We start from the raw sequence: 16,307 nt of genomic DNA on the forward strand, positions 1-16,307 counted from the left end.
TGCTTCTTATTTATTTATTAGAAAATCACAGAGAGAGAGATCTTCCATTCCTGGTTCATTCTCCAAATGTCCAGAACAACTAGGGCTGGGCCTGGCCAATCGCAAGAGCCCAGAACTCAATCCAGCTCTACTACATGGATGTCAAGAACTCAATGACCTGTAGTCATTAGGTGCCTTCCTCTTCAGGAAGGTGCGGAGCAGATCTGAGACCTGAGCCCATGCCCCCCAAGATGGGTTGTGGGCATCCAAACAAATGACATCACCAAACACCCCCATCCCTGCTGCTGCATTCATTCCAGGCAAGCCTGTGTGGTGCACTTTGGCGCACAGGGATACATTGGCTCGGGGAGTTTCTGTGATTTCTCAGCTCAGCTGACCCTTTACTTTGTTTTCATTCTTAGTTATTTATTTCCATTGTGTTTGAAAAGCAGTGAGACAGAAAGTCTGGTGGTTTACTCCCCAAAACACCTGCAGTAGGTAGAGTTGGATCAGACTTAAACCACAAGTCCAGAATTCCATCCCGATCACTTATGTGGATGTAAAGGACCCAAGCACATGCACCATTATCTACTGCCCTCCAGGATGTACTAGCAGGAAGCTGGATTGGATGCAAATGAGCCAAGACTTGAGCCAGGCATGTCAATCTGGGTCTTGAGTGCTGAACCAAATACCCCACTCCTCTAGTCACCGTTTTGCATACCAGAGCTCGTGGTTGGAACTCAGGCATCTCAGCAGAAGGAGATTCCCTGGTACACGTGGAACCAGTGAGAGCAGGGTACCCTATCTGCCTGGCCATGGCTTGACCATGGCTTGATTCTGTCCTGGTACACTCGCCATGCTATCGCTCAGGGATGCTGGCCGTCCCACTGCTGATCATCAGTCAACCCATATAGACACTCAGCTTGTTCACTAGGCATGTACTAATGCCAGAAATTTCATTGTAAACACGCACAGCAAGTGAACTTTCTGGCCTCCCTTCTTCCAGTTTGGGGACTCTCAGGGTGTATGTCTCTCTGGAGTTGAGAGGCAGGGTTGATGGGAGGGGAAACTGTCCCTTTTGCCTGTGAAAATGATGCATCCTCTCACATCTTCCTGGTAAAGGGCCCTTTGAACTCTTCAGTCAACTTTCTGACACTCAGCGGCTCATATGCCCCTCGCCCCCGCAGGGAACAGATGCTTTTATTGCAGCTGGGAAAAAATGGTGACATGTACTCTGTGTGTTTATTTAAATGTGGGTCACTTTTTTTTTTTGAGATTTATTTATCTATTTGCAAAGCAAGGTTGTAGCAGGGAGAGAGAGAGAGAATGAGAGAATGAGCTTCCATCTGCTGGCTCATTGCCCAAATGGCTGCATCAGTCAGAGCTGGGCCAGCCCAAGGCCAGGAGCCAGAAGCTTCTGTTGCCCAGATAGGTGCTGGGGCTCAAGCACTTGGGCCAACCTCTGCTGCTTCCCTAGGTGCATCAGCAGAGAGCTGGGTCAGAAGCAGAGTAGCCAGAACTCAAACTGGCACCAATATGGAAAACTGCTGTTTCAGGCAGCGTCTTGACTTGCTATGTCACAGCACTGGCTACTGGATGACATTCTTACACACATATATGTGGATAGAATGATAGCAAAACCCTGATACAGATGCCATTTTGTAGTACTTTGAATACTTCATGGTAGCATCCCATTACCACCTGATTTGTATGTTTCTCCATGTCCAGCACTCAATTGGGTCTATATTATCCCACGTGGCAGCTAATAAAGATGTTTTTCAGAGACTGAACAACCTGAGAGAGACCACTCAGCTACCAAGTGGCAGATCCAGGACTTAAATTGGCTCACCATATTCAACTTTAATTTTAATTCAAACTCCCATCCATTGGTTTACTCAAATGCCCACATCAGCTAGGGTGGTGCCAGTCTGAAGGTAGAAGCTAGGAACTCAGTTCTGGTCCTCTACATGGGTGGCAAGGTCACAACTGCTTGAACCATCACCTGCTGTCTCCCAGGGTGTGCATCAGCAAGAAGCTAGAGTCAGGAGCCAGAGCCAGGAATCAAATGCAGGGACCTCTGGTATTATATGCAGGCAATTCCACCACTAAGCTTTAATGTTTGTATCATTGAGATTTGCTTAGAACCTATTAAGTAGATGTGGGCCATTTCCCCTGACAGGGAAGTGAGAGGAAATCTGGGTAAGGATTGTTAAACTTAGATCTGTTAAATCATTAGTGATTAGGGCGGGACGATGCCAGGCCTTTTGCTAAAATCCCAAGGGACCAAGTAGCACTCTATTCCCCATGATACATCAGATCTGTAGAGTGTAGTGCCTGTCTCAGTTGCTGCCACACAGCTGTTAGATGGTGGCCAGGATTTAGTCCTGCCCTCCCTGTGCTTTGCACACAGTTGGGGACTACAGCAGCAGCTCTAATCTCAGCCCTTCTGTGAGCAAAGGACCTCCCCTGGGGTGAGCCATGGCTCAGAAGGTCCCTGGAATGAGGACTCAGCTCCATCCCTGGAGAGACATGCCCAGGAGCCTGCCCAGCATCTGACTTTGCAGTGTTGGGTCCCACAATGGGGCTCCCTGTGTGGAGCTTTCTGCAAGCTTCCAGCTGAAACTTCTCTTCTCTCTCGACTCAGTTCTCCTGGGGCTGCGCCTCTGTCTCCTTGCTTCTGTGCCCACCTCTGTCCTTGACATCGTTTCATCACAATCTACTTGTCCATCACCCAGCAGGCCACTTGTCCACCCAGCAGGCGTTGTTCTGATGTGAGATGAAGCAGAGCTAAGCAGACCAGGTCCCTCTTCTCAGGCAATCAACATCAAAGTACAACTGGCCATGCCATTTCTCCTCCCTCTTCACCCCTGCATCGCTACTCCCAAATCTAGCCAAGAATGAAGAACTTCATTATTGGACATGAAGGACTTGCTGGGAAGGATTTAATAAGGTTTGAGCTTTTGTGATGAAAAAAAAAATTGACTCAGCCAGGGAAGTAGCCATGTAGGAGAGAGGTCAGGGAACAGCCCCCCACCACCATCCTATTGTTTTTTGCAGTGATGGCTACACTTCTTGGGCAGCCTGCCATTTTTCCCTCCAGCTCTCCAAGGGATGCAGTGCTAAGACCCCCATCAGTGGTCTGTTCATCAGACACTTTCCAAACCCCTAGCCCAGCTGTGCCTTCCCTTCCAGCCAGTGTCCGGAGTGACCAGATCCCTCTAGCTAGTACCACCACAGAAGCCCACTCGCAAAGAGGATACTGTCTTTGGGCAGCGAGCAGCAAGTATGTCCCCGGCTCTTCAGCCATACTGTGCAGGTGTGCTAAGCTGCAGTTGGCCCCACATCAGGTTCCTGGGTGTGCTGTAGTCTCAGGCCTCTAGAATGAGGAGTTATTTCACAAACGAATAAAGAATTAGCAGCCTTGGAGCTTCCTGTCCAGTCATGAGTTGCTGGTTTTCTTTGAATGTCTGGTCAAGCTGTATAATAAATGTATGTTTGCTTTCACAATGTGATGCAAGTCAGACTCTCATGAGTCCCACTTAGGCTGTACTCAGAGTTATTAATCTTAATCGGGTAAAAAAGACAGAAGAACTAATGATAGTGATTTAATCACTCTCCTTGGCTTGGTTAGGCCAGCGCCCTTGCAATCTAGTCGCCAGAGCCATGCACCTTGACACCCACATCTGCTTACTGAGTCTGTCTTAACCAGCACTCAGGTCAGCAATAATGTCTTTGACCTTTCTCTGTTTTAATGATCTGATTATGTTTTTCCATAACAAAAAGGAATCACCAGCTGCACGGTCAGCAGATCTGATTTCATAGAAACTCCTTTTGAGCCAGAGATGTGTGTTGTATGTTTTGTTTGGTTGGTTTTTTCTTTTGTAAGATAAGTCTGCCCTTCTGCTGCACCCCTATGGACAGTGCTGGTAGAGATGCGGGCTCTGGGTGCTAAGCTATGTGTGAATTTTGTAGTGAAAGACTGGCAGAAATACCTTGCTCCTAATTCAAGGGCCTCCTTCCAGCTTGAGAGCCAGCTCGTTGGGCTTCATGGCAGAAAGTGGAATCCAGGCCAGCAGATTCTGTAGAAGCCCAGGGCTGGACAGGAGGCAGAGTGGAGCGCCCCTCAGTCACAGACTGTCCACCTGTTCTCTGTGTGTTGATCTGGGATGCACTCTGCATCTCTGCTGGGCCTGCATCCTTAAGCTGCACCACAATTAGCCCCCTTTTTCACACATCCACCTCTGGAGGGTCCCATTCTCCAATGTTAGCTTAATCCCAGGATCTCTGCCTCACCAAAGGGGGGTTCTGTCTGTCTATCTGTCTCTTTCTCTCTCTCGTGCAGTTTCAATAATAAAAAAAAATCTTATATTTATACAGACATATATACATATGAGTATGATCTCAGATCATGGTCAAGTTCCACGGCTACCTCACTGCCGAGGTTCCCAAATGGAACAGACCATACATAGTTGCTCTGGAGTATAAATCCCAACCTGAGTTCATCATGGTTGTCGGAATAAGCTATGGTCAATGTCATCCGTTTGGAGGCCTTGGCTAAGTAAATGGACAAGGTAAAAAGCAGAGCAAGCCAGAACCTGCCATCACCACCACACCCCCAACCCCACCAAAGCTGTCTGATGACTCAGCAGGGTGCCCCCTCTGCCAGCCTTGTCAGAATTCACCCCTGGAAATGAGTTGTTAGGGATTTAAAGAAAGTCTCGAGACTTCTATTTGTTAAAGTTTTTATCTATCCTTCCTTTTCTTCCAGGATTGATTCAACAGGTGTCCTTAGAGTGTCCATGCAGTGTCAAGTCCTGGCCAACTAGTGGGTTGTGGCACCTGCCTACAAAGTGAGCATCAGGTTTTGGGGGAAGACAGAGAAGTGCATCTGTCTGTACTCCCCAGGGTGCTGAGTCAGAGTGGAATATGTGCAGTGCCCAGGGACACACATGAGGACCACCAGGCCGAGGGTTTCCTAGGAAGGGAGTGATTCCTGACAGGAACTTATAGGTGAACAGGAATTAGGCCAAGGCCATGAGATGAAAGCTGGCAGAGTGAACTACTGGCTCTGAGTGTCTTAGGTTAGCATTTTCCATTACTCAATTCACAAGCTCGAGGGCATGCAGCATTGGTACTTGGGTGACATCCCGAACACTGTATCCTCTTTGTCGCCAGTTTAGGTGAGTCTCCGTGTTTTCGTTCTGGAAGGTTCTCTCGTGCTGGCTGCTTCAGGCATTCTTGATTGTGGAGGTTGAGTACCTGTCCTGTGGTGGCATCACTTAGTTGACAAGACAGTGAATGGATGCACAGAGGTCATGGAATCAGAGGATGCCTACAGCACCTTTGACACCTCGTCTGGAGAGACATGGGCGGTGGGCAGTGCTGGCATGACACCTGGAAAAGTCCGTGAGTTCTGGACCGGGGGAGTTCATAGACTACAGTGAGATAGAAACCCTACACCCTGCACAGACAAACCTGCCCGGACATAAAACTCCTGACTACTTGCTGGGGTTCTCTGGGGCCTTGGAGCCCAGCCCATCGAAGTCTGGGCTCACAGAGGACCAGGTCACAATGCCCTGAAGAAAACCAATAGCTGCATTGTGGGTACTTGAGCCCAGGAGCCCTTTCCATTTTCCTGATGGAGGAAAAGCAAGCAAGAAGCTGTGACAGTCCCCACAGGGCTGAGACGTCTGTGCATCACCACTTTATCTTGCCAGTCCTGGGGATCTGGGGGGAACCGAGACACAGCGAGTTACTTCATGGCATCAGCACTTGGGTGCAAGACACTACACATGAAGCCCTTCCCTGTGCGCTTCCACTCTTGGAAGAATTCAGTGTTTATAGAACTCTAGCTATTTTCATCCTCAAAGTAAATCTGTTTTTGTAGGGAATAGATGCAAGATCAAAAACACAAAAGGTGGAGGGTGGGGGAGAGAGGAGGTAACCAAGGCAGCTTTGACCTGGAATGCCAAATGCTGCTGCTCTTGATCATGAAAGTTCATTGAAGGTCCGAGGTGGGCACTGATTCTATTGTGCATTCAGAATCCACAGACAGGATAGTAATGCGGCCTAACAGATGAGAACATCAGAGACACCCACCCACAGGATGACATAGAGACAAGGCACTGGGAGGCCTGGGTGCCCTCCTTTGCTTGCCTGCTCCCGATGGGCTCTGCACAGAGGGGCCTGGGACTCCCAGGCTTCACCTCATGGTCACTCACCTGTTGCTGCTTTCCGCCCAGGACCCCAGCTCAGCTCTGTGGTCCCTCCCACAAGCACTGCCCACTCTGGGTTGCGCTGTGAATCTATTGCATCTGTCTTTGCAGCTTCTTGTCCCTCCCACCTACTGCCCCAGAGAAGAGAGGGGAGGGACAGGGAGTGGTTTCTGCAGATCTGGGGCCCGATGTGTATATGTTGGGAAGAGAGGAATTCGTTCCCTGCTAGTGTCCACACCGTGAGTAAGAAGACCTGAAGTTGCCTGGAACATCCTGAGGAATCCCTGTGTTCACAGCTCCCACTGCTATCCTGGTGGCTTTGACAGAAGCCCCTCCCTGCCCAGCATCCTGAGCTCCGTGTACCTGCTCACCTCATCTTCCCATCCCTACATGACCAACACTCTGCCACTTGCCGGAGTGGCCTTGTCATCTGTATTTTCTGGCTCTGACTTCACCCTCTTCTGTGTCCTGTTTCCTGCTTTCGCCTCCAGTCTCATCCTGGCGCCTGTTCTGAGATAATCCACAGTTGTTATCTCTGGCCTTGACCCTGACCTGGAGGACAACCTCTACAGTGTGATGTCTATCCACCACTGGCATGTCCCCAGCTGCATTAACGCCCCTCCTCCCAACTTTACCTTCTGCCCATCACTTAGTGGCGTCCCCATTCTGTGTACCACCCATGGTGACCTCAGCTCCCACTGCGTCCACTCTTCCTTGCATCCTGTGTTTGGCCACAGGATCTTGCCTAGTTTACATTCTCATGGAGCCTGTTGATTTGTGTGTTCAGAGCCAGTGCTTGTCTTGTTCATTTTTTAAGATTTATTTTATTTATTTGAAAGTCAGAATTACAGAGCAGGGGGTTGGAGAGATAGAAAGAAATCTTCCATTTGTTGATTCACTCCCCCAAATGACCAATAAGGACTGGGGCTGGGCCAGGCCAGAGCCCAGAGCCAGAAGCTTCTTCCAGGTCTCCCACATGCGTGCAGAGGCCCAAGGCCTTGAGCCAGCCTCTGTTGCTTTCCTAAGCACATTCGCAAGGGAGCTGGATGGAAATGGAACAGTTAGGTCTCGATCTGGTGCCCACATTGGATACTGGTGCTACAAGCAAGTGGTTTAACCCACCAAGTCACAGAGCCAGTTCCATCTTATTCATCTTTGCTTGGGGGCCAGCACAATGCCTTCCCCACAGGAGGCCCTCCCAGGCTGTGAGACGGATGGCCGGCAGTGTAGGGTTTTCAGTGCTTTTCCTTCATTTCACAAAGGATGTGTCAGCAAACATATCTTCCACGATTCATTCTCTTAAAACTGTACTCATAGCCAAGCCAACATAAGAATGATATTTCCTACCCAGACCTTCTGCTCTTCCTCAGTCCTCAGGAAGAGAGATTTGTCAAGAGAGAGGGTCAGGGAACATCCATTTTGCTTTCCTGCTCGACAGCCTGATATCATAAAACAGGATGACTGTGATTTCATGGCAGTCTCAGATAACTGACAACTCCCCCTTGAACATCGATTCCTCTGCCCTTTTCTAACAGGTTTTCCAAAAGGAAAGCTATCACAGTGACATAGATGCTATTGATAGCATATCAATACAGTGCAGCCATTCGCCTGCCCAGCAGAGTGTGGCCACTGCGCACACAGCCACGTAATACCTATCAGTTAGGCAGACATCTGAGAGAAGCCCTGCCCATCCATATGTATGTGCGCGGCCCAGGGAAGTTAATAATGCCATACATCATGGGCACGTGGAGTGTAAAATGTACTCCCGAATGACAGCAGCCGCCTGCAGAAATGCAAAGCTAGCTTTACCATGAGCAGACACAGGAAAGACCTTCCTACTTGCAGACAGCAGATGCTGGACAATCTCCTGTGTGTCTGTACGTGTTGGGGATCCAGGACGGCGAGGGGGTGGCAGGAGAGGTTAATATATACCCCCTCTCCTGCCACCTTATTCCCCTTCAGCAGCAGGGATAACAAAAGAACCCCTGCGGAGAAATGAGAAATGGCAATTACACATTGGTATTCATGTTGGGGGGGGGTGGGCTAGGCCGCCTTCCTCAGGGGGCTTCCCGATGAATATCCTGCATTAATTGCCACAGTAACTGTGCCCCTGACCTTGCCGAAATGTAATCCAGCAGCTTCCCATCAGAAGATGATGTGCCACTGAAAGATTAAAAAACAATGATCATGAAATGATATTGCTGTGTGGAGGGGGAGCTAATGGCCAGGTGGCTGTGTTTCCTGGTGGGTTGGGGGAGCAGGTATCACCAGGGATGTTCTGGCTGAATTGGTAAACAATTATGGTGCGATTAGTGTCTTCCCATTCTTAGGAAAGCTGAATCAAACGCTTATCTATCCCTGCTGGTCCCACTGGATCAGGGACTTCTTGTCCCTTAGTGAGAAGCAGGCGAAGGGGAGTCCACAGCCTTTCTCCTTCGTGTTTGTACCTAATTAGAGGTGGAATTCGCTGTCAGTGGCAACAGAAAGCTGATATAAAAGAGGTGACATAATTTTTTAAGGTGCCACCTACTCATAGTCAATTTGTCTTACTCTAATCTTGCTCTTTGCACCAGAAAGAAAGAAGCTTAATGTTCTTACAAGCATCTTGGGGTCCTTCCCACTCCCACCCCTGCTGGACGCTGCATCCAGGAGGGGCTCGCCCTAAACCCTCTGTGAGAGTTCATCACTAGGGGGCCGGCAGTGCCTGTCCACACTGCTGGGTCAGCAAGGAGTGCCCTCTGTGACAGGGCCACGTCAGCGGGCCACGCTGGGTGCTGGGTCAGGCCGGGAAGCTGCGTGTGCAGAAATGAATGGTGGCTCAGCCTTGCCGCGACCCAACGAGGGGGGTTGCGGGGGGCATTGGCATTTGCCTGCGTCCTAGCCAAACAAGCGCAGTGTCCATTGTGAGGGCCATCTCAAATTTGAAACGAAACAAAAAAAGATGAGCCAAAATGATGGAGGTGGAGGTAGCTTTCTGCCTACCTTCGGAAGTAAGACGGTGAAGTGAAATGACTATGATGTTGCACATGGAATGTGAAGTCTCAGCCAGAGTTCAGGTAGTTCAATCATGTTAGTTTTCAACGCTGTCGCCATTCTGAGAGCGTTTGACCAGGTGAAAGAATATTGCACAGTGCAATGAGTGTGCCAGGCATTCTCGGATTTCAGTGGTTTTGTACAGAACAAGCTCCTGGAATCCCACTGGCTCGCACCTTGGGCTGTGCTCCTTTAGGTCTGGAAGCTGACAGGTGAAAACTCTGGGGACGCTGCAGCCCCGCAGCAGCTTTAGCCAGGTCCTGGGGGCAGGAGGGGGGAGTTATTGGGGCTGCCCCTACCTCCCCTTCCCCAACTCCTCCCCCATCCCTGACTCATCTCTTCTCTCCCTCTCTCCTTCTCCCGTTCACCATCAAAGCAAGACGAGGAGGTGAGCACGGTGCAGGTGCGGGAGCAAGAGCGGGACGTCTTGGTGCTGAAGAGAGTGCGGGGCGGCGGCAGCGGCCCAGCCCCCACGGCGAGCGGCGCGGACGGCGATTGGAGGTGAGAGTTCCCCGCAGCCCCCGGGCCCTCTCTCCGCCGTGTCTGCCCGCCTCCCTCTTTCCCTGCCTCCCTCCCTCCCTCGTCCCTCCCGCTTCTCTCCGCCTCCCTCCCCGGCGGCGGCGGCGTTCTAGCTGACTGCAGAGCAGCGCGCAGCCAGACGCGCTCGGTTCTCCCGGCGAGAGCAGGGCACCGCGCGCTCCGGGAGCGTCGAGGTGGGGGGGCGGGGGGATGCCTTTGTTAGCCCCGGTGCGCCATGGGCAGCTCCCGGCTGAGGGTCTTTGACCCGCGACTGGAGAGGAAAGAGGCGGCGGCGCTGCCCACCTTCGATGTGCCTTATTTCAAATACATCGACGAGGAAGATGACGACGACGAGTGGAGTAGCCGCTCCCAGTCCTCGGCCGAGGAGGACTCAGCGGATTCCTTGCTCTCCGACAGATACGTGGTGGTGTCCGGGACACCGGAGAAGATTCTAGAGCACCTCCTGAATGACTTGCACCTGGAAGAAGTCCAGGACAAAGAAACAGGTAAGTCTCCCCGGCGCCCCGCCCCCCTGGATGGCCCAGGGTGGCCCCAGACCCGCTGCTGGCTAGGGCTGCAGCTGGCTTCCCCCTGCCCCGGGCCCCCGGTGTCCTCAGATGCCAGGCCAGGGTGACCCGCCACGCGCTGCAGGACGCTCCTTCTGTGCCTGGCGCTGCGGTCCCCTCTGCATCCAGTCAATGGACGCATGTGTGTGCACAGCCGCTACCTGGGACGCATGTACAAAGACAGCGATAGGATCTCAAGGCAGATGTTCCAGTTTCTCTGCTCGCCACCCCCCTTTTTTAAGCAAATATCAACCTGAAGCAGCTGGCAGAAAGCCAGCATTCCCTAGTCCTTCAGGAGGAAGAAATGGCAGAGGCTTGGACTGAGTGAGCTGTGTCCACCTGGCTTGGAGGAAGTGCTGGGCTGGGCGTTGAGTAGGGGGCATCTCGCACCCAGATGTCAGTGCGAGGCAGTGAAGGCAGCTTTCCTGGCAGCTGCAAGCTCAGCTTCAACTTCTGCCTTTTTTCCAAGTGGTCCACAAGCTGCCTGCTAACAGCCAGTGGGACTCCTACAGCCCCTCTGGGTAGAAACCGGTGTTCACTGGTGCTGGAGAGGGTCAGGTTTCTCCTCCTCTAGCTCCTTTGAGCTTTGCCACTCTTGCACATTTTAGAAACATTGTTGTTCCATTTACCACCTGATTGGCCCTCAACTAGCTTTAATCACAGAAGGGAGAGCACTTGATTCTCTTCAGCAGAATTTGTCATCTGCAGCCTGGAGCAATTATGCGGATGAACCAGTCCTGGGCTTTTACACCAAGACTTTTGTGACTCCACCCTCTTCCATGAAATGCACTTTTTTGCTACTGCCCTGAGCCCTGGTGATACCCACCACAGTGCAGAGGATCGATTGCACCCAGAAAAAGGGCAGTTGTGGCTTACATTAGTGCAGGGCACTCTGGTGGTTTTGTGTTGTTTTGTTTTGTTTTGGCAGGCATGAAGGATCATGAGATGACACTTTGGGTGGGAATAAGAGGTTCTGGCCTCCTGGTAGTTTTACCTGGACATCAGAGGTGTCTGGTCCCAGCTGACTCTGTGAAGGACAGTGAGAAACACAGGGATGTGTGTGTGTGTGTGTGTGTGTGTGTGTGTGTGTGTGTGTGTGTGTGTGTGTGTGTGTAGTGTGTGTTATCCTGGTGATTGAGCTGAAAACCAAAAGTAACCAAATGGCCACAGAGTGTAGCCTACAGTGCCACAGTGCCTTTACTGTCTGATCTCAAGGGGACTTGGGAAACTTGGCAATGAAATAGAGAAATCCGCTTCAGATCCAGGTAAACGTTGACATCCGTACATCGTTTCTTCGTATTGTGCATCTCCTGTGAACTTTTTAAAGTACCCACATGGCTTTGCTTTGCATATGGCTTGGGAGACGGGTAGAATCAATAGTTGTCATTTTTTGCAAGAGAAAAAAAGTGTTGTTGTGGCCTTGGCTGGGCTGCTTTTGTGTCGATAGATTCATTTTTCCTGTGTGCACCATTCCTGGGTTTTTGCCTCGTCACATGCAGCCAACATGGGTCTGGGTTTAGTTAACCCACGTCCTGATGACCAGGCTGCCTGTACACAGATGGTTTGCTGGGATCCTGGCAGGTTCTTTGTCATGGGGAGAGCACCTGTAATACAGCGGGGCTTGACTGGCTTCTACTTGTTAATAACCCTCAGAGTCTCCTCAAGAATACAAGACTTGAATGTAGGTCATACTGCTAAGCACGGCAATGATTGACGCCTAATGAGGTCTCACCGGATCTCCCTCCTCCCGTTGTGCCTCCCCCAGCCCCACCTACCCCCCAGATTGTCATTAGTTTGTGTTTTCTTTAGCAAAATACAACCCGGGTATTCACTAACAGGTTGCTGCTACTCCCTGCTGGGACTAATGAATCACCCCAACAGGGATGCCATCGTGGGGTCTCAGCGTGCACAGGGCCTCTGTGAGTTTCAGTCCTGCATTCTTCTCTGATTCTAGCAAACCCCAGGATGAGATCTGTCACCTCAGCCTCATGCATGCATTGCACAAAAAGGTCATAACTTGACCTCCCAGCGCCAGCCGAAATGCGGGCCAGCAGGGAACACCTTGTGCAGAGCCCCACTCGATGCCAGGAACTCATTTCCTCCGAGTTGGAGTGGGGGAAGACGTGCATGGGACTTGAGAGTTCAGCATAGACATTTGCAAGGACACACATGGTAACGATTTTCCTCCCCTCCAAGAAGAATTTTTTTTTTCTTTGAAACAGGAAAAGGCCAAGACCTTTGGAAAGAAGGGTGATTGATGTAGGTATCAGAGGGATGCCCACGTGGAAGCCCCATGCACTTTGTCAAAACTGCAAGCGCAGCACTTGGAGAAAATGCAGCAGAAAGGCTGCCCTGTGGTTTTGATGCTAACAGAAATATAGCAAACATAGACTTGATTTTCTGTTGGGGTCCATGATAAAGTGGCTTGAACTCTGAACAGGTTGAGTGTTGATCAAGTAGTACCTCTTTGCACTGGCGGAGGAGAGCTCCTGGCCTCCTCCTTGGTCAGATTGGCAGCCCTCATTAACAGAACCTGTGTGCTCCAGAGCCTCATGGAGCTGCAGCAACCATATGGAGGGCAGATGGAGGAAAATGAGAAGGGGCTGCAATAAAAGTAGGCAGCAACGTTTTTATGTTCTTAGGTACCCCTTGGAGGGAGATAGAGCCATCTGGTAGCCCTCCACCTGACCCCGGAGGCAGCAGAGAGAAAGGGTACATGGGAGGGAAGCCAGGGTCCCCAAAGCTGGGGTGAGTCTGCTCTGCGTTCTCCCCATGCTGCCTGTGCCGTCGGCATGGCGGGCAGGATGAGCCAGCCAGGGATGTGAGGAACTGCTGTCTCTTTCCTACCAAAGGCAGTTAATTATGAAAATACAGATGCGAGGCCTTAGGTGTGCGTGTCTATGTGTGTGTTTAATGCATTTGTTTCTGCTCATTTTGTTTGACAAGCTCTCAGAACTCTTCCAACTGCCTCTTCATTTCCCAGGTACCCGTGAATAGCTGGGAATGGACTAATCCAAAGCCAGGATCTCTCAGAACACGATCCAGGACTCTCATGTGGGTGGCAGGGACCCCAGTACCTGCTGCTGCCTCCCAGGGTGCACATCAGCAGGAAGCTGGAATCAGAGTTGGAACCCCAACTCTGTGGGATGTGGGTGTCCCAAGCAACACCTCCACTCCTGCACCAGATATTTACCCCAGCACACAGGCCAAGCTGACCTGGTTGCTGATTGATGTCAACGCAGATGTGGGAGAAGTTCAGTGAGCTGAGTGGAATAGGAAAGAGAATGCCAGGGCCATCCAGAGAAGCTTTCCTGTTGCTGCTTAAATCCAGAATAAAACTGAGTGACAGGTGTTTGGCATCAGAGTGAACACGCCATTTGGGATGGAGGACCTGAGTTTGAATCCTAGCCCTGCCCCTGGTGCCAGCTTCCTGCTAAGGCAAACCCTGCGAGGCAGCAGGTGAAGGCTCCAGTCCTTGGCTCCAAAGTACTCACATGAGATACCCAGATTGAGAGCCTGGCCCAGTCCTGGCCTTTGTGGGCATTTGGTAAATAAATCAGTAGAGGAGAAACATCTGGGTTCTTGCCTTTCAAGTATATGAATAAATGTTACAAAGAAAAGCACAGGATATAACTAAATGGCCCGTGTAGTATTGCATCATGAAGTCAGGCTGGGTCTTGAAAACAAATTTACATGTAGAGATACTTGAGAACACCCAGTAATGCTTTACCTGTATCATCTCTTACACACTTACCTACTTTCATCATCACCAGCACTCAGATTTTTTTCCTCCTCCTGGTAGCACCAAGCACAAGGAGTTGTCCAGTGACATCTGTGGCATTGAACAAATGAACTTTTTTCTGTTTTTTAACTCTTAAAAAGAGGATGAATGGGAAGTGCTGCTAGGGGACAAGCAGACCAGACAGTTGAGCTTTGAGAGCCTCACGAATCTGCAACAGTCCCCTTTAGTGATGTGTGGTCACAGTAAGTTTTTCACCAACCCTCCCTTTAATCCATTCTTCATTGTTGGAGATGGGAACACTTTGGGAGCCTGGTGGCTGGTCACTTGTTTGTGAACGTGGAAAGCCGATTGAAGCCATTCTCAAAGATTTCCCCTTTCCAGACTCAGGTTCTGATTTGAAAAGCTTTCTGCAGTGTTTGAGGAAAAACCAAGCCATTTCTGCAGCTCTACCCTCTGTCCTTCCAGAAACAGGGCCATTCCCAGCGTAGGAGAATGGCAGAGCTGTGACGGAGAGCTGTGAGTGGAGGAGCAGAAGGGGCCCAGCCAGCCCAACCACCTGTGGTGGTGGCGGTTGCTCTCCTTCCTTCTTGCCCTTCCCCAGAGAAGAAGCAGAGGGGGGTTCTTCTCAAAGATACTTCTGCCTGAGACAGTGATTTCTGTTTCAAAGCCGGGGGATGACTAGAGAGCGGGTGGATTTTATAGTGACAGATCTTCCTGATTTTTCCCTTTGCATCCATGATACCACAAGAAACATGTTACTTTCCATTTCATTATTGTTTATCCACCTACCGGAAGAACAAGTCCTCACTTTTACAGATTTCCAGGAAAAACAAGGTGAGAGAATAGAGTCCGCCTCCCAGCGGATTCTCATTATGCCTGACCTGATTTCTTGAAGGTATGGCTGCCATTTTTTGTTTAGTTAATTCTGTGAGATTGTCATTCAGGAGATTCAGTTACTGCATGCCTCAGAGTGGTAAGGTCTGCGTCGCTCAGTCCAGGATGTCCCAGTGTTGGTAGCTTCCACTGAGCACCCTGTAGCAGGTGCAGTGTGTGCACAAGAGCGTGCATCCCTGTTAGGAAGAGGAACAGCCTCCATACAGATGCCTGCATACAGAATTGCAGTAAAACTAGAGCAGAGTGGCCAGGCATTGGCACAACAGACTAATCCTCCACCTTCCAGTGCCTGCATCCCTTAGGGACACCAGTTTGTACACCACTGTTCCACTGCTGATCCAGCTTCCTACTTACGGCCCAGGAGAACAGCAGAGGATGGCCAAAGTCCTTGGGCCCCTCACTCATGCAAGAGATCCAGAAGTAACTTTCTTCTTCTGTCTATAGATCTATCTTTCAAATAAAATAAATCTTTAAAAAAGGAAAGGAAAGAAAAGGCCTGAGCGGGAGGCCCCACAGGGCACTCTCTGTTCAGCGGGTTTGTCTTCCCTGTTGCCAGCAGCAAGCTGAGAACAAGCCCCTGACACATGACCCTTGCTCATGTGAACCCCTTCCTTGAATCCCTGGCCTTTGAGGATTTCTGGAACAATCTCTGAAATGTCTCTGTCCCAAGCTTCCTTTCTCAAATTGCCAGACCATACTGCCGCCACTCCCACCGCACCCTCTATTGCAGCCTGTCCTGCAGGACTAACGTTTGGAGGGTAAACAGGGGAATGTCTAGATAGTGGCAAGTCCTTCTGTGATTTTGTACAATTGTTCCACGCATAGAATTATCCTTTTCTCTTTATCCTGTCTCATTCTGTAATGTCATACAACAAGCAGTCCAGTGCAGTTCAAATGTAGTCACACACGACCAATACCTGGAGCCTGTCCGAACCGTGCCCATGCTGAGCTGGAGCCTGAGCCATTAATGGGCTTTGAGAGCTCCCCAGGTGACACTGAGACGCAATCAGGTTTGAAAAACCTCTGAAATAGAATACCATGTCTCATTTCTGTTAGTTTTTTTTTTTATTTGAAAGACACAGAGACAGATATGTACACAGAGAAAGAGAGAGAAGAAATCTCCCATGCACTGATGCACTCCCCAGATACTGTCAACGGCCAGGAGCCAGGAACTCTACCTGGGTCTCCCCATGGGTGGCAGGGACCTCAGTGCTAGAGCCATCACCTGCCACCTCCCCGGGCATCATGTGACCACTGTAGTCCACATCCCTTTCTGTTACCATTCCATTTCCTCAGCAGGTAGATGCTGCAGAGGCTATCCCGCTTAGAATCCAAGGCTCCGGCAGCCACCCCTGGGGA

The 16,307-nt window shown here is 50.5% G+C and overlaps 1 protein-coding gene across 1 annotated transcript in view; it reads left to right on the forward strand.

Annotated features, from left to right (window-relative positions):
* The window catches only part of RAPGEF5 (Rap guanine nucleotide exchange factor 5), a 205,712-nt gene that overhangs the window by 133,809 nt on the left and 55,596 nt on the right, over positions 1-16,307 (forward strand). Inside the window, exons 10-11 of the mRNA XM_040965145.1 lie at positions 9,604-9,728; positions 10,164-10,252. Coding sequence (XP_040821079.1) covers positions 9,604-9,728; positions 10,164-10,252 — 214 coding nt within the window. The remainder of the gene's footprint in view (positions 1-9,603; positions 9,729-10,163; positions 10,253-16,307) is intronic.

Source organism: Ochotona curzoniae, unplaced genomic scaffold, assembly GCF_017591425.1.
Source record: "Ochotona curzoniae isolate NIBS_2020 unplaced genomic scaffold, NIBS_Ocur_1.0 scaffold_3835, whole genome shotgun sequence".
Lineage (NCBI taxonomy): Eukaryota > Metazoa > Chordata > Mammalia > Lagomorpha > Ochotonidae > Ochotona > Ochotona curzoniae.